Source organism: Podarcis cretensis, assembly GCF_951804945.1.
Source record: "Podarcis cretensis genome assembly, chromosome: 9".
Classification (NCBI taxonomy): domain Eukaryota; kingdom Metazoa; phylum Chordata; class Lepidosauria; order Squamata; family Lacertidae; genus Podarcis; species Podarcis cretensis.
Window position 1 is genome coordinate 76093455 of NC_137178.1, and position 27572 is coordinate 76121026.

At 42.3% G+C, this 27572-nt stretch overlaps 1 protein-coding gene across 2 annotated transcripts in view; it reads left to right on the plus strand.

Annotated features, from left to right (window-relative positions):
- The window catches only part of HTT (huntingtin), a 107023-nt gene that overhangs the window by 71795 nt on the left and 7656 nt on the right, over positions 1-27572 (plus strand). For both annotated transcript variants that reach the window (XM_079991477.1, XM_079991478.1), the window contains 19 exons: positions 183-321; positions 1507-1629; positions 3380-3590; positions 5463-5608; positions 6440-6617; positions 7704-7799; positions 8856-9043; positions 9439-9565; positions 10539-10639; positions 11307-11461; positions 15203-15342; positions 15955-16037; positions 17168-17298; positions 18432-18561; positions 20210-20365; positions 22606-22796; positions 23625-23739; positions 24529-24742; positions 26907-27012. In XM_079991477.1, the coding sequence (XP_079847603.1) occupies positions 183-321; positions 1507-1629; positions 3380-3590; positions 5463-5608; positions 6440-6617; positions 7704-7799; positions 8856-9043; positions 9439-9565; positions 10539-10639; positions 11307-11461; positions 15203-15342; positions 15955-16037; positions 17168-17298; positions 18432-18561; positions 20210-20365; positions 22606-22796; positions 23625-23739; positions 24529-24742; positions 26907-27012 (2730 nt within the window). The remainder of the gene's footprint in view (positions 1-182; positions 322-1506; positions 1630-3379; positions 3591-5462; positions 5609-6439; positions 6618-7703; positions 7800-8855; positions 9044-9438; positions 9566-10538; positions 10640-11306; positions 11462-15202; positions 15343-15954; positions 16038-17167; positions 17299-18431; positions 18562-20209; positions 20366-22605; positions 22797-23624; positions 23740-24528; positions 24743-26906; positions 27013-27572) is intronic.

Below are 27572 nucleotides of genomic sequence, written 5' to 3' on the forward strand. Positions count from 1 at the left end.
CCCCCCACCCCGCCAACAAGAAGTAATTGCATTAAACAGCTTCCTGTGAGAGAAAATCATAGTAGTTCTACCCAAGCTTTGCTTAAAGCAACTTTTGTTCACATTTATCCACTGGAGATGTTACCAGAATGTTTTTGTCTCTTCTAGACTCTGCATAATCTGGTTGCATTTCTTTTTTCCAGACACCAAAGGCTCTACTCACTCCTGGATAGGTTTCGTCTTACTGTAGCACCAGAAACAAGTAGCCCATCATCTTTGGTTACTTCACACCCACTGGATGGGGAGAGCCAGCCTGCTCTGGAAACTGTAATTCCAGATAAAGTAAGGCTGTAGATTATTGTTGTAGATTTACTGCAATTATAATATTATATTAAATGTACTGGTAACACTTTTCAGTCTAATAACTTAGTAAATAGATGTACATTTTCTGTTCTGAATGCTAGAGATTGGTTAAAAGCAAGAATCTGTGTTGTTCAAACGTTAAGGCTTTGCACAGCAATTTCATGATTCCTGCTTCCATATTATAGAGCAATTGTATTCAGAGACACTTAGCTTGTTAAAATGTTCCTTTTAGACATGCTGTCCTTAAAGTGGGCCTAATTAATTTTTAATTGATCATTTTTGGCAAGTGCTCATCAAAATAGGATGCCTTGAATCAAATACAGTATTCTAAATAAGGACAAAATAGATAGGTCTTGGTTTACACACACACACACCCCCACACCTTAAAATGCTAAGAATGTGATGCTTTTGTTGTTTGTGGGGAAATGGTTTTGTTCGAGCTACAGAAAGCAGTCAGAAATGTGTGGATTCCTGTGCATTAAAAAAGTATGTCTCCGTCTAGAAAAAGATGGGTTTTTGCTGCAGAATGATTGACCTCTCACCTTCTCAATAGCTGACATACAGTTGTAGTAGAGAATGCAGGAGGAGGGTAGACTCAAGAGGACAAAATGGTGACTCTGATATGGTTAGAGGAACTGCTAAGACCTGGTTAGACTCTGGAAGTCTCTCCTGAAAGTGTCAACTGCAGTGTCTTTTCTAGCAGATGCATCCCTAGATTCCATCCAGGACAGATTCCCGGTGGTCATTACTGTGGTGTGCAGATACCTGTGAGCCTGTCATTGGAAGGCTGAGCTCCTATCTTGGAAAAAACTCTCCAGGCCAACTGACAGAGCAGGCAGCACCTCAGTCAGGGCAAAAGGAAGCTTCACGCAGCAGTTTTTCATCTTGTGACCTCTTTTGCTGGCATAAGTGGACCTTTTTGCATCGTAAGACAAGAACCAAGTGAATCAGACTTTTAAAGGGTTATCAGAGCATTGTAGTACTTCATGCCCTGTTTGTGCTGACAAAATTCTGATAGCGTCCATATGTCTGGTGAACTGCTACTTGCTCAGAATTGCCATTCTCTTCTTAGTCTGGCATTTGAGGCTTCTGTTGGTCACCCATGATGGTTTATCTCTTTTGTTTTTAAGTATGTGTAGTTGATTGACACTCTTTTCTTGAAAGGACTGGTATGTTTCACTAGTGAGTTCACAATGCTACACGAAGTCAGCCTCGGCTCTGTTAGAAGGTGCAGAGTTGGTGAATCGGCTTCCTCAACCCGAACTGAGTTCTTTTATGCTACATAAGGTAATTAGTTTGCTGTTATTACAAAATAAAGGGGGATTTAATGTATACTTTTATGAATCGGCTTTCCATTTTCAAAATAATCCAAACAAAAATACAAATCCAAGTATAAAAATATGATTGAAAACAAAAGTAACATGCCACATATCTTCTTTTTTTAATGCAGCTATTTTAGAACATAATAAATTCAATAAAATATACTTCGTGTTAGATGTTAAGGGTGGAAGAAAGCCCTGAGAAAACTGTTCAGTAGTTTGTTTTAGATTTCACTGGTATTGTATCCCTCCCAGATGCTCAATTTGACACCATTATGATACCATTTATAAAACATCACATTTCTAACAGTGAGAAATTTTCTGCAGACAAACATAGTATTAAAATCATTTCCACTCCATATCAGTGTTCCCAACAGTGGATGCGCTGCCTAGTTTTGGTCAGCCCTTCTGGCTCCTCCTTCTCCTCCTGCAGTCCAGCCTCCCCTCTTGGCAAGTTGATGCCCTCCCTCCGTTGCTTAGGATTCCCTGTGCAGCATGGATATGAAATGACAAGCAGCCAGTGATGGTGCCTCCTCAGCTCCTAAAGGCAACAGATCCCCCCGACTGCATCCTCCTGCTCCTCATCTGACAGCAACTGCCCCCCTAGCCTCTCAAGCCTGTTGGGACCACGGGGCTCATGGTGGTTGGCCACTGTGAGAATGGGATGCTAGATTAGATCATGACCCCCTGGGTCCCTTCCACCTCTACAATTCTGTTACTGTTATGACCATTGGCCTAATCCAGTAGGCTATTCCTACACACCCCTTCACAACAAGGATTTGATGTGTAAGCTTCATAATAGAGTATGTATTTTTAAAATATCCAAGCTAAATTAATTTGGGGAGCCGAGCCTTCATTTCAGGGAATAGATGGTTACCTTCTTTTTTTAGAATCCAGACACATGAAATCTTTTATCAAATATCCATGTTTTTTCTCTCTTGTTTAAATAAAAACTTTGGACGTTTTAAAATCTTCATTAAAATTATTACTAAGGCTAAGTAAGGGCATGCTTACTTGGAATTAAGTCACTGTGACTTTATTAGTATGCAGCTTTGTGACTAATAGGCTGCCCTGAGCAATAGCTAATTAGTAAATTGTTTAAAAGGAGCAAAGGTTACACATTTGCCATCTTGTTAAATGGAATTTTAATAAATTATATCTTGTATCTTACAAATATAGAAACATCCGTAGATTTCATTCTATATGCCATTTATTTTTACGTATGTAAATCAAACTCAGTTGGAGCACTGAAGCTGTGTCTCCCTTCTGCACACACACACACAGCGCACCATTACATACAATTGTGGCTTGGTGTAAAGTCTGATGAAGTGCTTGCCGCTATTATGAGGTACATTAAGCTTATGCATTAAGCTCAAGCCTATATGTATACAATCTAAATACGTTGTGAGTTTTTTGCATCAGACATAATTACTCGTGCTTTCAGAGTGTCGTGATAATCTAGTCTTGCACTAGGTGTCCTCCATTTTGTGGGTGTACTTTGGGCCAAAAGGCCTAGACATCTGTCTGCTGTATCTCAGCTTGACAGGAACTGATAATGTAAAATTTTCAACAATTTATTTCAATTCCAACCTGACTGACAATCGTTACATAACCAGGCTAGCACTTTAAATCATATAGGCTTGTTATAATTTCTAGTTTTCCTTTTCTGTGTGAAAATGTTTTTTTGTCAACCTTTTATCCATCATTTGTTCTTTCAGGACTTCAACCTAAGCCTTCTAGCTCCATGTTTAAGTCTTGGCATGCATGAAATCTCCAAAAATCAGAAGAGCCTTTTTGAAGCTACCCGTTGGGTAACTCTCAGTCATGTGACAGCTATCGTACAAAAGCTTCCCACCAGTCATCAGGTTTTTCAGCCATTGCAGCCAAATGAAACGTCAGCATACTGGAAGAAGTTGAGCGATATTTTTGGTAATAGAAGTAGAGAGTATTTACTTTTATAAAACAGTTGGCTATATTGCAGCATTCTCATAACTAAATCTGTACAGTAGCAAGTACCCCCAGTAAACTTTTCCTGCCCCGTCAAATCAATAAGCCATGTGAGATCAGCCTGCAGAAAGCTGAAGACTGTTTTCCTAGCAGGTTATACAGTGGTGCCTCGCAAGACGAAATTAATTCGTTCCGCGAGTTTTTTCGTCTTGTGATTTTTTCGTCTTGCGAAGCACGGACTTTGGAAAAGCTTCAAAAATCACCAAAGTCTTCAAAAACCTCAAAAAAGGCTACCACACCGCGTGCTATGAGTTGCTCCTCGAAGTGAATGCACGGTTTTAAGAAAAAGGAAACAAACTTGCAAGACGTTTTCGTCTTGCGAAGCAAGCCCATAGGGAAATCCGTCTTGCGAAGCAACTCAAAAAACGGAAAACTCTTTCGTTTTGCGAGTTTTTCGTCTTACGAGGCATTCGTCTTGCGAGGTACCACTGTATGGAGAAAGGAAATGGAAGTGAGACCATACTAGTATGAGACCACCAGCATTTATTTTGCATCTTTAGTGAGGTCAAAGGATGATGAGTTGATCCTATTTCTGTTGAGCCAGTGTCATGAATTCCCACACTTCTGCCTGGAATTTACATGACAGAAACGTTCTTTCCATGCTGGTTCATGTACTCCTGAGCAGAGCCATGAGAAGGAATTGTTTTTGTGTTTTCAGTACATACCTCCTCAGAAGAAAGCCACAAGCTATCCCAGTTGGCCTGATTCTGGCCCCCCAGTTTCCCTGCCTGAAGTAGTGGAATATCTTTTCAGGTGGGAGGCTTCTGAGTGGGGCCTGTGTTGCCCAGCATAGTTTTTAGCTACATGGAAGCTCATTTGCCGTCTATCTGCTGTAGTGTCGGTGAGACCTGAAGGACACACCTTTTGAGGGACCTCATATAGGCTGGAGGACCTCATACCTAGCATGAGACTCATGTCGTTTTGACACATCATCTCACTAGTATGTAAAAAGAATAGAGAAATGTGATGCAGGTTCATGACCTGTGCCTACAACTCTCATTAGGCAAGCTTGAAATTGGAAAATGAGAAATTCAATGGGAGAAGGAGGAAGAATCATAGAATCATAGAGTTGGAAGAGACCACAAGGGCCATCGAGTCCAACCCCCTGCCAAGCAGGAAACACCATCAGAGCACTCCTGACATATGGTTGTCAAGCCTCTGCTTAAAGACCTCCAAAGAAGGAGACTCCACCACACTCCTGGGCAGCAAATTCCACTGTCGAACAGCTCTTACTGTCAGGAAGTTCTTCCTAATGTTTAGGTGGAATCTTCTTTCTTGTAGTTTGGAACCATTGCTCCGTGTCCGCTTCTCTGGAGCAGCAGAAAACAACCTTTCTCCCTCCTCTATGTGACATCCTTTTATATATTTGAACATGGCTATCATATCACCCCTTAACCTCCTCTTCTCCAGGCTAAACATGCCCAGCTCCCTTAGCCGTTCTTCATAAGGCATCGTTTCCAGGCCTTTGACCATCTGAATTAATAAGAAATCACACATCATTAAGGAAGGCAAGAATTCACATGCAAAGTATCTTAAGCATAACATTTATTAAGTTAAATAAGATTATATATAAGGGCTGCCAACTTTTATTGAATGCCACAGCTTCTCTGCCTGTAACAACTAGTTAATTGGGCAACCTTAGGGGGTTATGTTTGTTCCCGTATTCTACATTTATCCCAGATGATTTCTGCACATGCTATGGAATACCCATGAGATATTTTTCCCCTGTGCCCCTCAGTTTTAAAGTTTGATATTTGCAGATAACATTTTTAATGATATGTCCTTACTATGCAGGAGACCCAGGGATGTATCAATCTACATTGGTCTTGTCTCGTGCTTTAAGTCAGCACCTGGTGTTACTTTCAAAACTGCCACCCTCTCTTCGCATTCCACCTGACAAAGAAAGTGACATTCTGAAGTTTGTTGTGATGTTACTAGAGGTAAGGCCACAAATGTAGCAAACGGAATATTGCTTATCAGATGTGTGTGTCATCACAGCCTTTACTATAAAATCATCTAAGGTAATAGTTCTAGTGATTTTTGATTTAGGGAGTTTTATCTGCCATACTTCTATTGAGATGGCATATGTGGAAACCGTTTGAAAGTATGTTACAGATGTGAGCACCTGCAACACCTGTTTGGAAAGTGAATAGGGTGGCACCAACCTTTCTGTAGCCTTTTGCAGTTACCTGTAGTTTGGAATGGGTTATGTCTATTGTTTTCCTAATTAGGAGGGAGAGACAATATGCCTATTACTACAAGAATAAAATATTCTGTAGTGAATTTAGGATGCATTGAATGAGGACTTGTCTACACCTACCACTGGAGGTGCCACCCACAAGTTGCACAGTCTCCCACCACTTCAGTGGCAGCAAGGGCAGAATCAGTTGGGGTGGCCAAATAGCACCAAGCCCCCTGGGATTCAAATAGGCAGAAGGAACCAGCAGTACTCACCTGAAGGGTGTTTCTGTGTGGGTGTCAGGATGGATCCGTGGCCACACTCTTACCTGCAAGCTGCCAGTCGCCATAGAAGTGACTGCACTGGCTCTGGGGTACCAGAGCCAACCTTTCTCTCTTTGTTGTGTTGCTTTGGCGAAGTTTGAACCAGGAGCTCTGCCAAGAAACAGAAACTGGAGCAAACAGGAAGCCTTCCTCTTTTAGCGGTAGGGAGAGAAACTTCCCACATGGATGCAGCCTAACAGCCATAGAGAAACACCCTTCAGTTAAGTACCAATGGTCCCATCTCATCTCATATTGTTTTTATTCCTTAGATACTTTCTTGGCATTTGATACATAAGAATATTCCACTAAGTATTGATCTTCAGACTGTGTTAGATTGCTGCTGTCTGGCATTACAGCAACCTAATTTATGGAACCTGCTGGCATCAGTGGCGTATGTGACACATGCCTGCTCTGTAATCAACTGTATCAGATTCATCATAGAAGCAGGTGAGTTGCCTGATGGCGTAGTATGAGAAGCTCCTTCAATCAAAGGGGCCCATCCCAGAATCTTGTATCGTCCTAATACCTTTACAAGTTTCACCCTGGGACCTGCTCTGTGCATTGTGTTTTTTTTATTTTACTCACTCAATTTAAATGCAGCTGTACCTCTGGATACGAACGGAATCTGTTCCGGATCCCCGTTCGCATCCTGAAGCGAACGTAACCCACATCTGCGCATGCGCGGGTCGCTGCTTCCGCGCATGCGCGTGACGTCATTTTGACCGTCTGCGCATATGCAAGCGGTGAAACCCGGAGGTAACGCGTTCCATTACTTCCGGGTTGCCACGGAACACAACCCGAAAGCGCTCAACCTGAAGCATATTTAACCCGAGGTATGACTGTACTAAAGGGACGCAGGTGGCGCTGTGGGTTAAAGCCTCAGCGCCTAGGGCTTGCCGATCGAAAGGTCGGCGGTTCGAATCCCTGCGGCGGGGTGCGCTCCCGCTGCTCGGTCCCAGCGCCTGCCAACCTAGCAGTTCAAAAGCACCCCCGGGTGCAAGTAGATAAATAGGGACCGCTTACCAGCGGGAAGGTAAACGGCGTTTCCGTGTGCGGCTCTGGCTCTGGCTCTGGCCAGAGCAGCGATGTCACGCTGGCCACGTGACCCGGAAGTGTCTCCGGACAGCGCTGGCCCCTGGCCTCTTAAGTGAGATGGGCGCACAACCCCAGAGTCTGTCAAGACTGGCCCGTACGGGCAGGGGTACCTTTACCTTTACCTTTATGACTGTACTGCCTTTCATCCAAAGATCATAGGGTGGTTTACAGCATAAAACACAAAATAAAAAACACGAAATACAATCCCAAGTGCGTGTATCATCTTGTGCCCCTGCCTACTTACCTGGAAGTGAGTGAAGTTCTCAAAAATCCATGATATCAAATAGCTTCAACAAAATGTCATCAGTTTGTGCAATTCTGTCTTACAAAACTAAGAGTATTTTTGTTCAGCTTGCAATTCAAATACTTGTCCAATAATGCTACTTCAGGGGAATTAAAGATTAGTGTTGAGAAATGCTTGGTGTGTCTCTAATACAGTGGCAGTTGAACCTGGAAATCAGCTTCTTAGTCCAGAAAGGAAGAAGAACATTACAAAACCTGCAAGTGAGAATGAAGTAGATCCACAAAGAGAAAGTAAGGAGATTCAAGCTTCAAATGTGCATGTAATAGTGTTTTAATTTAACTAGTATAAACTTTTACTCACTTTTGTTGTTTTAAATCTTTAGCATGTTTTATATCTTTGTACCATTTCTTATATGTATTTCCACATTTACTACTATTGTTGAAATATTTGCCCGTTTCATATACATATTCTGTTGCTACTTTATCGAGGCAAAGATTAGATGTAATGTTAAACGTGTGACTGCATTTAATGTATCTTTTTAAGCTTTCGAAGTAGCATGGCCTGTGAGGCCTGTGAGGCTTCTCTGGGCGAACGGTGTTCATCAGAGCCCACATTTGTGGAGGAACCCACTTTCCCTATGTGTTATGATCTCAGGGACTAATTTTCCCTCTTTGAGCTGTTGCCTTGGAGGAAGAATTGGAAGAATTTCCCTCCAAGCTGGCTACTGTGGTGTCCCACTTCCCCAGAAGTTCTGGCTCAGGAGCAGCTGTTCTGCCAGCAGTGCTCCAGCTTGAAGAGATTTCAGTGCTATCTGCAGGCTGCTAAAACAGGCAAGGTGCTTTAACCAAAGCAGCTTTTCTCATTGTGGAGTGAAGCTAATCACAATCTTATTGAAGGCCCAGTATTCCTAAAATACTGGTTCCTAGAATTGCTCTAGCTCGAGGCTTCCACAGAACTGCCTGGTCTGAATGCCTTGACTAAAACCTTCCGTCTACTAAACGCTGCAGTACCAGATCCTGTTTCTACCCCACCCACCCACCCACAGTCAGCTATTAATTTGAAAGTAAGAAAACGACACATTAAATGGATTTACACATTTAACATCACATCTACGTTGCCCTTCAGAATAGTTTTAATTGATACTGCTCTTCCTGGTTTTTTAGATAATTGTTCAGTATGCACCATTTTTTATGGCTTTCCAGATGAAGCCTGTTAATGTGTTTTGTCAAGATAGCTGTTCTGACACCATAGAATTCTAGGGATAGATTGGAGCAATTTTGAATTTAGTATGTTTGCATGTATTGCAGTATTCTGTACTGAACTTTCGTATTCTTTCCCAATTCAAGAATTTGAGTATATCGCAACGACTTGTGAAATAGTAGCAGAGTTGGTGGAATGTTTGCAATCTGTCTTGGCTTTGGGGCACAAGAAAAATAGCCATATTTCAGCATTCCTCACCCCTGTTCTTAAGAACATCATCATCAGCTTGTCAAGACTGCCCATAGTAAACAGCTATGCAAGAGTTCCCCCACTGGTATGTGTTTAACTGCTAAAGTTGATGTTGAAAATTATTGCTGATCATACTGTCATTTTTTTTCTTGATTTTTACTAGGTATCTTTTTCTCACAGTAAATTATATAAGTATGTAAATTACACGTTTTCATGCCTAAAGGCCCCTATTGAAAATTTGGTGGTGGTCTTATGAGAATCCCTTCTAATAGGTTAAGAGCGGGAGTGTCATTTTTGGACATCGGTTCTTAGCTTCTTACACATGCAAAGAAGTCAACATGTCTTCTCTGTCTCCCTCTATGGTTGTTGACAAATCAGAGGGTCCTAGCTTAAAGACAAGAACCTGATGTTCTTAATGTTTGTGGAAAGGTAGGGCTCCAAACTGCAAGATATTTATATTTATGTCTCCATATTGTCCAGGTCTGGAAACTGGGTTGGTCTCCAAAGCCCACAGGTGATTTTGGCACAAATTTCCCAGAAATACCAGTAGAATTTCTTCAGGAGAGAGAAGTATTCAAGGAGTTTATCTATCGAATTAATACATTGGGTAGGTAGATAAACTGAGCTGAATATATAAGTTGTAGTTTCGTCTTTATTACTTTAAAACACTGTACATGGTGAACTAACGTTATTTTAAACTGTTTAATACAAAGTAAGCGTTGGTTGTGAGTGGGTGACCTTGAGATACCTTAGTATTTTGAAGTAAGAGGCAAAGGCCTTTTCGATTTGCTGATCTGCTACACTGAACACTGCAGTATGTGGCATACCTCATTAGGTCAGATTCTGAATATAGGACATGGCTTATGAGTTTTCAGAATTGAGATGCCCTTTCCTGCATATTGAAAATAAACTTAAACTTCATAGAATCTAAAGGAACATTTTCCAATATAAATATGTAGTTTGTGTTGTCATTATGCAGCACTGCAGAATAAGTTACTTTTGCAATTTAAACCAACTTTCCACTTGGAAAGAAGAGTTCATTTCCACATGCTTACAAAAATGTAGGTGAGGAGAGGGAAAATCTTTAGCCTCCAATATGAATGCACAGATTAGAGTGTGAGCATAGATAGAATTTTTACATTTTTCATAGTTTTTTTTTTAATGGGGCATATTTATAATCATAAAATGACATAACAAAAATCAGCATTCCACAGCAGAAAGCAGGCCATAGTCACGTGTGGATGGAATGTTGGGGTGTGGGAATGTTGTAGGTTCTCACATGGATAAAACTTTGATTTCAAGGAAAGAATTTCTAGAACTGGCCAAAATATGCAATTATGGTTGGCAGAAAGCAAGTTTATTATGTTAATTCTACACATAAACTCTGTGTGTCATAAGGAGTCTTTACAGGTAGTTAGTTATCCGTATCTCCCCACCCCTGGCAGATAAACATACTATGTTTTCAGAGATTTCTAAAACTTCTTTTGTTAATAGCATAAAAATACAGCTGTGGAACCTATACTTTGGTAATTCTCTATCCTTTGAAGTAGTAAACATCAGTGGTTTGGATCTTCCCTCAGGGTGGACAAACCGCATGCAGTTTGAAGAGACATGGGCTACTCTTCTTGGTGTTCTTGTAACCCAGCCAATTGTATTGGACCAAGAGGAAAGCCAGCAAGAGGTAAAGTAATCCAGTGAATGGTTTTATTTTGTCAATTCAACCTCCATGTTGTTGCCGATTGGGATTTTCTGGTAACACTACTGGAACAGACGGGCCTGTGTACAAAAGGAGACAGAGCCCCCAAGGGAAACTGAATAGAACATACAAATTGTCCTATAAAGAGAGTTTTTTACACATTTCTGCTCTTTAGTTGCAAATTGGAGCTCTGCCAAGAAGAAAGTTTTAAAGTAAAGGTAATGGGACCCCTGACCATTAGGTCCAGTCATGGCCGACTCTGGGGTTGCGGTGCTCATCTCGTTTTATTGGCTGAGGGAGCCGGCGTACAGCTAAGCATGTGGCCAGCATGACTAAGCTGCTTCTGGTGAACCAGAGCAGCGCACGGAAACGCTGTTTACCTTCCCTCTGTAGCGGTACCTATTTACCTACTTGCACTTTGACGTGCTTTTGAACTGCTAGGTTGGCAGGAGCAGGGACCAAACAATGGGAGCTCACCCTGTTGCGGGGATTCGAACCGCCAACCTTCTGATCGGCAAGCCCTAGGGTCTGTGGTTTAAAGAAAGTTGTAATCCTAGCTTACTAGGTATGAAACGATGCTTCTTTGCAGGTTTTTCTTTTCTTATTGTAGAATTACACTCATAACTTTGGCTTCATGTGTTCCTTTTTTCAGGAAGATACAGAGAGGACCCAAATAAACGTTCTAGCTGTCCAAGCCATAACATCCTTGGTGTTGAGTGCCATGACAATACCACTTGCAGGCAATCCAGCTGTTAGCTGCTTGGAGCAGCAACCTCGAAACAAAGCTTTAAAAGCTCTGGACACAAGGTACCGTATTTTTCGCTCTATAGCACGCACCAGACCGTAACACGCACGTGGTTTTTAGAGGAGGAAAACAAGAAAAAAAAATATTCTAAATGAAACAGTGGATGTATGATTTTTGTGGTTCATGCTGTGGCCACAGACATGTGATCTGACGGTGAGTTTGGGGTAGCAAAAATCCTGAGGATCCATGTGGATCCATGCTTTGTAACCACGTTTTTGCACCATTGCGGCCCCATGAAACAGTGGGTGCGTGTGTGTTTTTTGGTGCAGGCTGTAGCTATGGACATGCTATGTGATCTGATGGTGAATTTGGGGTGACCCAGTGCAAAAATCCTGAGGATCCATGTGGATCCGTGCTTTGTAACCACGTTTTAAGTGGGGAGGAAGGAAAAGCACTCAAGGGACAAGGAGCACGCGTGGGGTGTGTGGAGAAGGAGCTTTTAGGGGAGCTGAGCGGGGAGGAAAAGAGCACTGTTGCTTTAAAGGTATACTTAAGGTATTTGCCCTGTGCCTGGGTTTTTTTTTCCATTTAACAGTTTGCAGCCTGTTCCTGCCGCTCCTTGTTTTGAGACAGAATAGATTTGAGCAAGTGAGGAGGACTTGGATTGCAGGGGATTCGCCATTAGCTGTGTAAAAACGCTCCTCCTTGCAGCCTTCTACTTTGTTTGTACACGTGGCTACTGGTATCAGTGATAAGCAGCCACCAGCAGCAATAGAATGGAGCACAGAAAAGCAATAGGGGCACTAGGACCCAGACAATGCTCAAATCTATCCTGCCTGAAAACAGCTGAGAAGCGGGGGATTTGCCTAGTTTTCCCCTCTCCCTCATCCTGTGCCCCCCCCCCCCAGCCTTTTTTTTTTACTTCCTGGTTTTCACTGTGCTCGTGGCTGAGAGCTCCAGGTTGTTGTTTTTTTTGCTGCTGGTTGCTTAAATTTTATCCTTCCTGATCCAAGCCCTCCTGTGCCCTGCTGTCCCTCTGCAGCCTCACTGCTCCGCGAGCAAACCTTTGCTAGCTGAGGCTGCAGCAGCTGTTGCTGGCTACTTTAAAAGCGCCTGCTGCCTTTGAGCCGCCTGCCTCCTCCCAGCTCGCTATGGCTCCCGTCTGTCCCTCCTCCCGTGTTGCCCGCTTTGCTGCCACGGCTCTCCTTCCCTCCCTCCCTCCTCCCCGGCTCCTCCGAGCCGTAGGTTGCTTTAAAGCAAGCAAAGCGAGAGCCTTGTAGAGCGTGTAAGCGGCTCCCGCTTTCCTTGACTGACTCTGATCCAGTGCATTCGCTCCGTAACACGTACAGGCATTTTCCCTTACTTTCTAGGAGCAAAAAAGTGCGTGTTTTGGAGCGAAAATTACGGTACTTCTGATGTTGGTGCTCTTCATGCTTGTCTGTGGTGATGCTTATCCCAACTTTTCTTTCCCGGAATTCTTTTCAGGATTTTTAAAAATTAGTTTTTCATACCAATGTACAAAATACAGCAATACAATATAGAACACAGCATTCTGTAGTGCTGGGGTGGCACATCCTATTTCACCACTTGAGACAAAACAGGAAGTGCCGCTACTGGCATTGGCACCAATCTCTAGTTAGCTCTTGCATAATTTTCGCAAAATTTCACTGGAAATCAGTGCCAGTGTAGTTTCTTCACAGGTGGCAGGGATATGCTGGATGCCCGCAGAGGCACCGCCTCAGGGGCTTCTGCTACCTAAGGCAATGGCTTCACCCTGCCAAATAGCTGGACCTGCCCTGGGTAATACTTGGTGGTGAACGCATGCATATATATTCACCCAGGAGGCCAAGGAAGCACCCACTGACTCCCATGATCACCAGTAAAGGCAGGTAAATAAATGTGTGGGAATGCCATGCCAGCTCCTCCACCCCTTTTACATACAGGAAAAGCAAGAATCCTAAAGGCCTGCTGGTTCCAGCACAAGACATGAGCTTTCCTCCTCCAGTGTAGCAAAGAAACAAAAACTGGCCAGGCAGGACAGAGGCAGCCGAACAGGTGGGAATTCCCCCCCTTTGCTGTCACAAATAAATTAGCAGGGTAGCTGGCAGCCCCCTCCTCCGCCAACACAAAACAATAAAAAACAGCAGCCTAAGAGATGGGGAGCCCTCCTCCTACAGTGTAAATCAAGGCACCAGAGAAGTGAGGAATTTAGCTTCCCTTCCTATGTTGTGTGCATGTGACCAACTGACAGAAAACCTACTGCAGCCAGAAAGAGGGGGAGAGGGAAGGATCCAAGTCAGCAGAAAGACCCAGAGAACAGAGGGGAAGGGGCCGCGTGCTGGATTTAGGCTGCCACTACTTACCACTGTTTGGTAGTTTGCTCCTACCAAGATTGAAAGTTGGAGGGAAACCTCATTGGAAACAGAAAAGCAGGCCAGCTGGACGTAGTAAAACAAACTGCAGAGATGGGGCAGAGTGGGAAGTCAAGTGTACTGCAGCCAAGCAAGGCTGGCAATGCACATCCACCGCAACTCATCTTCTTCCAATGGGCATTAAATGAGTGTGTGATGCACCTCATGGTGAAGGCACGAAGCTCCAAATCAAAATGCCCTCTGGGACAAGAAAAAGCAAACAGATGAGCCTCATCTCTCCCAACCTCTATTCAAAATGTCTGCAGGGACAGGAAAATGCAGAAAGGCAGCCCACGGGGCAATCCAAGTGGGAAATCCATTTCTACTTCTTCTCTCATACCCCAAAGAGGGGAGAAGTTGACTGCCCAACCAACTGAAGAGGAAGGGATGGACTTTCCCAACTCCAGGAACTGCTCTGCACTGCAGAGCAGTATGAAGCCTCACAGGATTCCCTTTCATCAATAAAGAAAATATGGGTTAAATTGGTTGCCTCAGGGAGGACACCAAGAAAGGACACCACACTTGCAGGTGTGGTAACTATGAGATAGTTGGTGACCCTCTGCAATGTTGTCAACCTTATTTTTGGAGGAGGGGTGCTTGTTAGAATTCCTGCTCCATGATTGCAGTCATGGGATTGTTGTCCTTCACATGGCGGTATTTGTTTTGACTCCACAGAGTGGGAAGTGACGGAGACAGGATGTTTGTGTTACTGTGTTCCGTGAAATAGAACTATTGTCCTTTGTCCTTTTCCTCTTTGCTGTCTGATGCTAGAGAGAGAGGGAGCCATGTTGCAGTGCTCCGTGTGTGTTTATATGTAAATAAAGTAGATTAGCCAAAATGCTGAGTTGCTGAAGTCTGTCACGCGAACTGCGCAGACTCTGCGGATTCCTAAGTGTGCTGGTGTCTGTTGGCATTGGTCGCTGTGATGTTCGGGCTAAAGAAAGCTTTTGAAGCTTCTGAACAATCGACCAGGAGGGAGGGAACATGCCAGTCGGGCATGTGTCTCTGCCAGGGTCCTACTCAAGTGTAGGCTGAGCTCCTGACACTGCCATCCCACTGTTAAGGAATGCCCTCCAGGAGTCGCAAAGAGCGAATTTATGGGTAATAAACTCCCATGTTATTTTACGTAATACCCATATCTGTATAATGATAGGCTTTTCTTTTCACAGCATTTGGTTAATTTTGAAATCTCTAAATTAGGCTAGTTCTAAGCAAATCAAGCCTAGGTTTGTTAATAGTTGATTTGCATTTTAAATTAGTTGATACGCCTTTTTTCCAGAAGTGAATCCTGTTATAAAAATAAAAGCTGATACAGTAGTCTTTTTATTAGTGAAGATTTCCTGGCTGTAGAAGATGTTTTAGTCATTTATGATTATTTCTGCTGAACTTCAGGTTTGGGAGAAAATTAAATGTCATAAGAGGAATTGTAGAACAAGAAATCCAAGAAATGGCATCCAAAAGAGACAACATTGCCACCCACCACTTGTACCAAGCATGGGATCCTGTTCCGTCTCTTTCTCCTTCTGCTACAGGTACATATCCAATGGCTGCTTATGCAGAAGTTCTACAGTTTTTGAAATTGAAACAGAAAGTAACCTTAGGTTACTTGCAAGTATTCTTCAGACTTGAACTATCCTTGGCATATGCTCTTCTAACACCACTGGTGCGTCTTACTAAGTCTGGTTCTTGTCCACAGTAACTGGCAAAAGGAAATAGGCAGCATCACCCAAATGTTAACTTCCAAGGCTCCAGGGAAGCATGCTGTCCCTGAATTTTCCCCTTTGACATTGCTTGTGGAAGAGCCTTTCCCCCTGTTTAAGCTCGCCCTTTGGACCGGCAGTAGCCCTGCACCCACCCCTGCCTTACTGTACCTTGGGTCAGGCAAGTGGCTTCCAGAGAGTATATAAAGGTACTCTGCTGGGCATTCCATTGAACCCAAAGGAAGCAGCTGAGGTTGCTTAACATAACCCAAGTGATAGGAGAAATGGAGCATATCCGCAGAATCTCCAGCAGAGAGAACGCAAGTTGAGCATATCAGTAGCAAAAAGGGTCAGCATTATATGTTGACCACAGTGATAATGTGTACTTTCAGGCTTATTGTGGGCTTTGCCTAAAAGAATTTTGTATTTTTCTTTTTATTTTAGGTGTTCTTATCAGCCATGAAAAGCTTTTACTACAGATCAATACAGAGCGTGAAATGGGCAATATGGGCTATAAACTAGGACAGGTTTGTTCCAATGTCTATATTTAGCGAGAACCTTTTGTATTCTTGACTTTCCAGAGTAACAAGAATTGCTGAATTACAATCTTGGGATTGTAGGATTATTATTTTAGGGGAAGACAAATTATGATTGAAAACAGAATGAAGTAGCAGAGCAGCAGACATGTGATCTCATTAACTCTGATGACATAGCTCTGGTCATCAGGACCACTATTTGGATCTTCTGTAGAGGTTAGGGAGCAAACTTCATACCAGATGCGTCTCCTATTCTTTGGGGGTATTACCTCCCTGTGGTCCCCATTCCTGAAAAGTGCATTGGTTGGGGGCAAGAAACAAATCTCACTCCCCCATCCCTCTGGATATCTATTGGTGGCTAAGGAACCATTGTATCCAACAAGATAATGGGAAACACCAGGATTATTTGCGGAACAAAGAGCAAACATCCTGTAAAGTTGCACTGGCTTAGCCTTATCATGTTGAGATCAAGTAAAACCTATATTTGGAAGATATTTTGTGGTTGTAACAGGTTCAGTACTCCTCTGTGGGAGCTAGTAGGTAGGAAATTCTGCTTTAAGGCAGAAATCATGCTGCTTGAGGAACTGGTGACGATAGCATTTCTATCCATAGTAGGAACTTACAGGTATTACCATTTATTAAATTTCTATGTGCCCTTAGAGTATCACAGGACAGTTTACAATATAAAAACACAGAAATACATATCATAGTAACAAACAAAAACCTAAGTGGCATCAGACCATGTTACTTCAACGTTGTTTGTGATGCTAAACTTAGAAGGGGGCTGGTTGCAGTTAGGCTAGATGACTAATCACACCCAGGCTTGATTACTGTCATATATGGGGCTGCCTTTGAAAGTTACCCAGAAACTTTTGCTGGTACAGGCTGACGTGAACCCCCAGCAAACATACTGTATTAACCTTTCCGTTATCAGTTTCCAGTTGTCTCTGGGCACAATTCTAAGTATTTAGGAGAGACGCTGCCTACAGATGCAAATGTAATGATATCATTTGTATATAGACTAGAAACTAATTTGAGGTTTTTCATTATGTCAGAGTGTGAGGGCATTTTAAGAAGTAAAAATACTGGATCACTTAACTTACTTTCCCCTCTTGTTTAAGGTCTCTATCCACTCTGTGTGGCTAGGAAATAACATCACTCCACTGCGGGAAGAAGAATGGGATGAAGATGAAGACGATGAGAGTGATATGCCTGCCCCTTCCTCGCCACCATCCTCTCCCATGAATTCCAGGTTTTGAATTTTTCTGTGCGCACACACGGCTGCCAGCTCTGCTCCATTTGCCAACCCCACCTGCCTGCCAGCCCCAATTATCCCACACCTGGCCAACACTTCCTCCCTTTACATCTCACCTGCCTCCTCACCTGCCACCCCATGCTCACCCCCACCCACTTTTAAAGGCAGATGGGAGTCACTTCAGAGAGCAGTTTGGCAAACTGATCTCCCACTCTCTTTTGAACTTCAACCCATTCTTGCTCGTGTGCCTGCTGCTCTGTCATGCTGGAGCTGTTGTGACCATCTATATGATTTTATTATATAGTAAGATATATTTGTTTGTCATTGGAATAATCTGCAGTTAGTTTTGCATTCAGAAGTGAAAATCCTTTTGTGCCTTCATTAATCAGTGGATCTACTGATTGGTTTTAGATAGATAGATAGATTAGATAGATAGATAGTTTATCATAAGAACCAAAAGACACTATACAGTCACATCTCCCTTAATTACCAAAAAGAATATTCATTTCTAAGGGAGACTATTTACAGTAAACATTTCAGCACTGAATAGGGGGTAGCTGCTTATTTTATTCTTCTTGCATTTAACCTTTTCAGCTATACTCGAAAGTCTTTCCCATCCACTCTAATCCTAAAGAAGACTCTGCCTTTCAGTAGTTGCAAAAGGCATTACTGCCTGTAACAAATATTCAGTTATTGCCTCAAGTTTCGGCAGAATGGGATCATTTAAAATGTATTGCCCTGCTCCCACTCTAGCTACAGTTCAATAAAAGGTTGATTGGATAGTCCTAAGTTACAGCACCCTTTCCCTATTAATATGAATCTTAACCACATCCACAATTGACTTCCTGGTTGGCCTTCAAGTGTGCTCTTTGAGAACACAATTAAATGACATGTTTGTCAAAAATATCAAAGCACTGCCTTTGTTGCTAGTAGGAACTTGGAGCCAGAAATACATTGTCCTACCTGACGGCAGATCTCCATTCTCTAGTTCCAACAGCTGAATGAGTGCTTCAAATTCATGGCAAAGCTGTTTCTCCTCCCTAAGACCCACTCTTTGGTGAACATGTTTAGATTATTATAAGATAACTGCAATGTAGTAGCTTATTAACTGTGCTTGTATCTGGTTATAGGAAACATCGTGCCGGTGTAGATATACATTCCTGTTCTCAATTCTTGTTGGAGTTGTATAGTCAGTGGATTCTGCCCTCCAACCCAGGCAAAAGGACCCCAGTTATCCTCATCAGTGAAGTTGTCCGATCTGTAAGTATTATACTGTTTGCAGTGTATTCATTGTCATATTGAACAAATATATTGTTCTGAAATTTTGGTGAATAAAGGGAGAATAAAGGGAATAAAGGGAGAAGCTTGCTGGGCTTGCTTAAAGTGAGTTGAATTGATTTGGAACAGGATCTGTTGGCAAATTAACCGGGAGGAACTGAACTGAAGGGAAACTAACATGAGGTGATCTGGACTGGGGTGCAAATTAACCGGAGAACCTACCATATATTGTATATATGATTGCAATTCCCAAATCTTAACACTATTTTGGGCTGTCATAAATAAATGCTTCTGTTTGTTTAAATTTGCCTACAAATTCCAATGCTTTAGTATGGATTACAGGTGCTAAGTAGAGTTCTAAAGATTGGTGGACAGCAAGCCTGGGATGATCTGGTTCAGTTCTTAAAGAGCAGTGAAATTTTAACAGACCTTGGGACTTGATTACACAATTGATATACTGTAAGGCCAGCAATCTAATCTATTTTCATTATTGGAACAGTCCTAATCTTGAGCACAAAAGTCCTAAAATTAGAGATTTCAAGATCTGTTAGACATTTCAAGAAGTGCAAAGCTGAAGCCAGTCACTGAGCAGGCTGACCTCATATACTCATGGGGTTTGAGTTAACTACAGTGGTACCTTGGTACTCAAACGGCTTGGCTTCCAAACAAATCGGCTCCCGAATGCCACAAACCCGGAAGTAAGTGTTCCAGTTTGTGAATGTTTTTCGGAAGCTGAACGTCTGACGCGGCTTCCACTTGAGTGCAGGAAGCTCCTGCAGCCAATTTGAAACTGTGCCTTGGTTTTCGAACGGATTCGGGAGTCAAACTCCCAGAATGGATTAAGTTCGAGAACCAAGGTACCACTGTATATCTAAGGACCACAAAAAGTGGTTGATAGCATCTCTACAAAAAAGGAAATTGGACACCATTACTATTGGTGAGGAAGGTGGTAGATGATCCTTTGAAAGAATGGGAAAAGCAAACAAAACAAGGATAGAGGTTGGAAAAGCAGCAAAGGATTGCAAGCAATGAAAGTGCTTCATCTGCCTGATGAAAGATACCACCCTATAATATGATCCCAAATTACAAACTTTAATGTATCACTTCTCCCCTCCCCATTTTTGGAGGTATGGTTCTTTAAATTCAGCTCAAGGCTACCAATTAAATAGCTGCATGTAAGTATTCTGGATGTGGAGGGATTTTATTTTTTAAAATTTCTTCATAGGATTTTTCACTCTTCCTTAACCAAAAGGTCTCAGGTCAGTTTACCACAATATAACACACAGTTATAAAAACAGAATGGATTTCCCAGTTGCCACCTATCTCGAACTGGGAGGGAATCTCTCCTACTGGTGGAGAAAAAAGGCTGCTTCATTAGCTATCTCCAAAGTCCAATATAATCTCCATCTCAGAAGCAGAGAAAGAACTCTCTCGGTGATCTCAGTGTTCTTTTTGTGATTAATCTTAACACACACATTTTTTTAAAAAAATAATGAAATATTTTATCATTTTCACATTTGACCTTTCTAGTAAAGCTGTATTCATATACGTTATGTATACTTCGTTGAAATGACTTGTTATATAAACAACTTTTAAAAGACTTATTTTGTAATGTTTTTTGTACTTGCAGCTTTTAGCAGTATCTGACTTATTTACAGAAAGGAATCAGTTTGAAATGATGTACACAACATTAACAGAACTGCGGAAGACACACCCATCAGAAGATGAAATCCTTATACAGTATTTGGTTCCAGCTACATGTAAGGCAGCTGCCGTTCTTGGAATGGTAGGATTTCTTTTAATTTACAAGTCATTTCCCAGTTCCATTTCAGTCTGGTTTCTGGCCTAGTAATGGGACTGAATCAGCTGTTGATCTTCTGGTATGGATGACCTTCATGGGAGCTTAACCAAGAGGAGTACATCCCTGTTGATTCTGTTAGAATTCTCAGCGGCTTTTTAATAAGTTTGATTTGATTTCATATTTGTATTCAATTTTTCCAATAACAAATGTTGAGCACGAAGTGGCTTACAATAATCACAATAGCATTAGGAGGGGTGAAACATTGTAAACACTATCATATCAACCACAAGTTACATATAAATAAAGCAAGCAACAATAAATTCATCAAAACAATACAATACAATTCAAAATAATAATTTTCATGATAAGGGCAAGACAACAGACTCTTCCAGAAGTTGCTCTTGTATACATGTGGAAAGGTATAAAATGTCTTCCTTACAGTTCCTATTTAGGTAGCGCCAAATAGCACATAGACTGCATTTGACACTATAGCTGCCCCTCTCCTCTTTCCCTTCCTTAAATGCAGTGTAAGATTAGATAGAGAGGGTGCCATGCAAGCAGGAGGAAGAATCTCCTTCCTCTCAGGAGAGACATCTGTGCCTTCTTTTCTTGACCATGGTATCCTTCAGGGCACTGTGCTCCACTTCCTCCCTGTATGGCTGGTTCCAGAATGTGGTCTTGGAGGGTGGTAGCTCTATAGTATCTGTGTGGTCCTGTTCTTCTTCAGGGATTGGAGGTGGTTGCTGATGCTATGAATGGGTTGGGTATTATCTCGTCACGTGATGGAGGCAAGAGAGCAAAGAACTCTGGGAAGCAGGCGTGGTCACGCCTCATTTTTCTCTCTCCTGCCTGAAGGAGCGGTTCGTTTTCCGACTCTCGCAGATCTATTTAACATCTCATGGGGAAACATCAACTGGAGTTTGGTACCATCTGTGTGCAGATAACTGCTCTATCTCTTTTATTAACCCAACACAATTTTAAAGGGCATTGGATGTTAATCGGTTAAAGGCTGAACATTTTCCCCTGGCGCCTAAAAAGTGTACAATGAAGGTGCTAGGTTAACCTCCCTGGGGAGAGCGCTCCACAAACAGGGAGCCACTGCAGAAATTGACATAATTTAATGTACTTTGAGGGTATTTCTTACTCTATACCCCCGAACATTGTCAAACTATCAAGTCTAGAATGCAAGAGGCCCAAAAATACCTACATTCTCCCACCCCCACCCCACCCCCAAGATCTTAGCAAAGCACACTGGAATTTGTCAATCTAGAGCAATGATTGCCTTTTAGGTATGGTGGCCCACAAGTCTAAATTTACTTGGTATGGTGATCAATTGATTTATTGTCCCATGAAGTTTGGACCTTTGTTCTTCAGCAGCCATTGGTTTAGTGCATTTTAACCTGCAAATTTGCCTATTAAATTTACCGAACACCCCTATTGATGTGGTTTACTTACAAAGTACTTACAAAGTTATTCAAAAAGTCTTGGGGTTTTTTTGGTGCCTTTCTGACATTCGGTTACATATGTCAACATTGCATTATAATATGCCAAGAAAACAAAAAGTTGGAAGAGGTATTCATCATACTAGTTAAAGATTACAAGCAAAAATTATTTGGGGTTTACTTATAAGTCCCATGCACAGGCCTTGCAACCCACCAGTTGGAAAGTGCTGATTAGAACAGATGTCAGTGACGTCAGTAGCATTTTCTTCTTAAGGAGCGAAAGTGTGGGAGAGCAGACTAGGGTGTCTGTATAAATGACCAGGTCTCCTGGCTCATGGCCCGCAACTGTTTGCTGCCCTTGGGGACAGAACGTCCTTTGCACATTTTTCCAGTTTTCTTTCCAGATTCTGGCTCTTCTCCCCAGTCTTTCTCTTGATTTCAGCATAATGTGTAAGGGGCAGAATCTTCCAAGCATTCAAACCACATTTACTTCCCAGGACACAATATAAGAGGACTCGGACCTTTAGCTTACCAAATGACACACCAGGAATTACTGGTGTCATGTATTTCAATATAAAGCTGTTTTCCTTCAAAATAATACCACATGTCAGTAAATGGATGGAATGTTAATGACTTGGACGTATTTCATCATACTTTAGAATATTTTATGGATTTTATAAACTTTTGCATCATTATTTTATGTTAATTGTTACTAACTTTATAGTTGCCAGCTTGTAAATTAATTCAGCACAATTTTGCATCTAATTGTTTCACACCCACTAGGATAAAATGGTAGCAGAGCCCGTGAGCCGCCTGCTAGAATCAACATTACGCAGCACTCACATGCCAAGCCGGATAGGAGCCCTGCATGGAATTCTTTACATCCTTGAGTGTGACCTGCTTGATGAAACAGCAAAGCAGCTTATTCCAATCATCTCCGAATATCTGCTTTCCAATCTAAGAGGAATATCACAGTAGGTGTTTATGTAATCATGTGCTGTGGCCTTCATTTAACAGAATTTCTGAGCTGTGGAACTGAAAATGCAACACAACCTGATGTGGTTAACCTATTCAGTCTGCTTTAATGGGCATTTTAGTTAAAGTTATCAGCAAGCTTGAAACAGTGGGTAAAACTTTAGAAATTGTTAGCATCTTATAATACAGTGGTACCTCGCAAGACGAAATTAATTCGTTCTGCGAGTTTTTTCGTCTTGCGATTTTTTCGTCTTGCGAAGCACGGATTTTGGAAAAGCTTCAAAAATCACCAAAGTCTTCAAAAACCTCAAAAAAGGCTACCACACTGCGTGCTATGAGTTGCTCCTCGAAGTCAAGTCGCAACTGCACCCCCTGAATGCACGGTTTTAAGAAAAAGGAAACAAACTTGCAAGATGTTTTCGTCTTGTGAAGCAAGCCCATAGGGAAATTCGTCTTGCGAAGCAACTCAAAAAACGAAAAACTCTTTCGTCTTGCGAGTTTTTCGTCTTACGAGGCATTCGTCTTGCGAGGTACCACTGTACTTTGATCTTGCATAAATATGTGACTACCAGTCACCTAGCCAGGGAAACCTCCTTTTGAACAAGAGCAAACAGTTGGTTTGATAGATATTGTATATTTAATTTTTTAAAAAAAAAAATGCTACAAGAACCATAAAACAGTTATTTCTTCTAGTCACTTTTTCTGAGTCTCATTAGAAAGAGTTGTAGTTCCAGCTATGTAAGGATTATAGAACAGAGCACTTGATTTTAACACTCTATGGGAAGACTCCAGCCCACTGATATATCAATGTTTCTCCTTTTTAACAGCTGTGTGAATGCCCACAACCAGCAGCATGTCTTGGTAATGTGTGCAGTGGCATTCTATTTAATAGAAAACTATCCCCTTGATGTAGGGCCTGAATTCTCTTCAGGAATTATACAGGTAGGTATGGCGTGTGAAAGAAAGACTTTGCATTCGCTTTTATCTGGAGAAGTAAAATAGAATCGATCAATTAGCATAAATGACCATGGCAGAATATAAGGAAATGAGCTTCAACCCATAATAGTCTGCTTGTGTACTTACTATGCATTAAGTGGTGTGAATTTAGCCTATTTTTGGAGAGCATAGCTGAGAGCTGGTGCAACCTCAGTTACCAGACTGAAAACACTTTTGGAGGTCGAATTTCACAGCTGCATGTAAGGAGATTTTGTGTCCGCTGTGGTTAAGGTTTATCAGGTAGAGCTTGGCTGTGTGTTTGTATCCTCATGTTTCTCTTGTACCTTTGCCCACTTTTGTCTGCTGCAAAACGTGACAGGTGACTCCACTGAACCTTCCGTACACCTTCTTAAGATTCACTTCATTATAATACTGGTGAATACCAAACCACATTAGAAGCCTGCCACTGTGTCATAGTTATTTTCCACCATCTTGTGAATGAGCTATTTGGGAATAAGGGGAAATGTTGAGCAAGTTGGATAGTTTCCTGCCACTTCAGTCTGAGAAAAGGTCCTCTTTGGGGGTATAATCTGTGAAAATGCTTGTGAGAGAGGGGAGCCCAGTGTGGTTCTAGACTTCACTGTGCTTCATAGTGGTAATAAATGGCGCTTTGTCATAATGAATTTGCTGTTGCTGAGCTCTGTTGTACTTTAAATTGAGTTTCACATATTGACCTTATTGTTGTGATTCCACACCTGCCTATGGATATTTAAATTTATTTCCTGTTTGTTTCAGATGTGTGGAGTGATGTTGTCTGGAAGTGAAGAATTGACACCATCCATTATTTATCACTGTGTCTTGAGAGGGTTAGAACGGCTCCTCCTTTCAGAACAACTCTCAAGGCTGGATTGTGAATCATTAGTTAAACTGAGTGTAGACAGAGTGAATGTGCACAGCCCACACAGAGCCATGGCAGCATTGGGGTTAATGCTGACATGCATGTATACAGGTATGGATCTCTTCACATGTTTTCAGTGCTGAAAATGCACACCTCATAAAGTAACACTTCCCAGAAACTGTTTTCATAGCACATACATTTACTTTTTTTCATATTCTCAGTAATGTGTAGTCCTCTGGAGTAAGGATTATCAAGGTAATCCTGACCCAACAGTGAAATAAATGCTAGATTACTTCTGCTGCCTCCCACTTTCTAATTATTGCCCCATGATGTGTAGGTAAAGTGGGCCAGTGAGAGATGGTTTCAAAAAGATGGTACTTTCTATAACCTGCTAGCAGATTCTTCCTTGGACATCATCTAAGACAGGGGTCAGCAAACTTTTTCCGCAGACCTTGTGGGGGGCCGGACTATATTTTGGGGGGAAAAAAGATACCCCCCATTACTCTCACCTCCCTTCTCCACAGCACCGGACAAGCCCCAGTGGCTGCTTACCTGTGTGGCTGCTTACCTGTGCCTTGCGAGTGGCAGGGGCTGGCAGCAGCGGAGGGACGATAAATGGTGCGAAAGGGCTGGCTCCGGAGAGGGGCTGCTTAAAATGGCGTTCAGCCAACCGCGGCTCAACGAAGCCCAGCCCCCTTCCTCCCCTAGGCAGGGCGGGGAGAAGCCAGGAGGAGGGAGGGAGGAGGCGCCACCATGGTGTGTGAGAGGGAGGGGGTGGAAATGGCGCAGCCCGAATGATCAGAATCCATGCAGCGATTCCTGGACTGTCCGCGGGCCGGATCCAGAAGCAATTGGGCTGGATTTGGCCCCCCGGCCTTAGTTTGCCGACCCATGATCTAAGATCCAAGGCAATGATAGAGAACTCAGTGGCCAGAAGAATAATTTGGCTTAGGAACTAGGACATAGATCTTGGCCAGACTGGCAAGTTTCCCTTTTGCAAGAACTGAAGTATTTGGTGAGCCAGTTGAGGCAGTCGTCACCGAAACTAGACACACGCACATATACACCCATGTTGCTGACAGCCAAAAAAGGGACAAGTGAAATAAAAAATCCAACAAGCCTCTTTATCAACAAGCACATACCTTTGGAGTATTCAAGCCTTGATGGAACTGCATCTTCAAGTCATCGGGCAAGAAATCTAACCAATCTTCCACTTGTTTCTCAACTTCTAATTACATGCAAGGAAAGAGCATACCTCCACATAAGACCAACCATTTGGTCACAAACTGGTCACAAACAGCAGTGGGCCAGTGTGTCCAGAGGGCAGTGTCTGGAGTTTACCCTCTGGAATTTGCATAATAATAATAATAATAATAATAATAATAATAATAAAAATAATAATAATTTATTTCTACCCCACCCATCTGGGGTTTCCCCAGCCACTCTGGGTGGCTTTCAACAGAACATTAAAAACGGAACAAAACTTCAAACATTAAAAACATCTCTAAACAGGACTGCCTTCAGATGTCTTCTAAAAGTCGGATAGTTGTTTATTTCCTTGACATCTGATGGGAGGGCATTCCACAGGGCAGGCGCCACCACCGAGAAGGCCCTCTGCCTGGTTCCTTGTAACATCGCCTTGCTTGAGGGATTCAGTGAAACATCAAGCCTTCAGCAGTACAATTCAACACCTAGTCTCAATCCCAAGCTGTTATCTCCAGGATATATTTTGGTTCCCCACCCCACCCCCTTTGGTACTTTTTACAACATAGCACAAGGAACACCTACCCAAGGACCTCTTGAATATTTCTAAGATTGTGGCCCAAGTCCAAAGTGGGTAGCTTGTCTGCTGGGTATGTTGAAGACAAGAGTTTGTGGCTTGCATACCCACTATGGCATAAATAAGCCTTCTAGAAGTGAAGCTGTTCTGGGATGCCAGAAAGCACATTCAAATAGAGATAGCTCAGTGCTGCCCTCTTCCTTAGAGAACTTGTCTTAACATTAGGGCACTTCAGCAATGATGGTGGGTTCCCTTTCTGGCTATTTGGTCAGGCCAGGCAGGAGGTTATATAATGAATGGTAGTTCCAGATTCAGCATTCAAACTCTGGTAATCCTGAGTTGGCTGGGGCCAACCTCAGGGCATTTGTAGCACTTAGCCAATGGATGTCAGTCCCTCATTCTGGTGCCTGTATTACTTTAACTACCTTTATTTTAATTATCTGGTTCCCTTGTACTGTATATTAAAACTGTGTTTTCTTGGTATTCTGCCTTTAGGAAAAGAGAAGATAAGTCCAGGGCGAGTTGCAGATCAAAGCCAAGCAGCTCCAGACAGCGAGTCTGTCATTGTGGCTATGGAGCGAGTTTCTGTTCTTTTTGACAGGTAGGAAATGGTTGTTTTAAAGAAAATGTAATTGGCAGGGATTGTATTTATAGGTGAGATTAAAGGTATGTCAGATATGCCCCACAAACACTTTCATGGCAGGTTAGGAGGATAGATTTTTAAGAATCGTCAGGGGAGGTGGGTTTTATCTTGAAAGTTGAAATGTCCAAAAGATTCCCCCCCCCCCCACACACACACACACTGCCTTCCTTTGTGAAAAGAAGAAAAAGTGGCAACCTTTTGGCCGATCCCAGTAGCCCAGCCATCTTTCTGGGACAAAATGTCATGATAAAGCATACAAGTAAATTCCATTTCCAGGAATATGAATCTAATGTAAATTCAATGCAGAGATTTTGGATGTGTGCACATATATCAAGTTAATCCCTTTGTTATCTGAAACTAAGTCTCTCAAGATTGATTTAATTGCTGAAAATCCTACACCTAGTCAATACTCAATGGGTCAGCAGTGGAACAGCCACATATATTTTTATTAGAAATAATCAAGCATGTATTTTATGATCCTATAAACCATGATTGGTAATGCTTTCATAATGAACTGA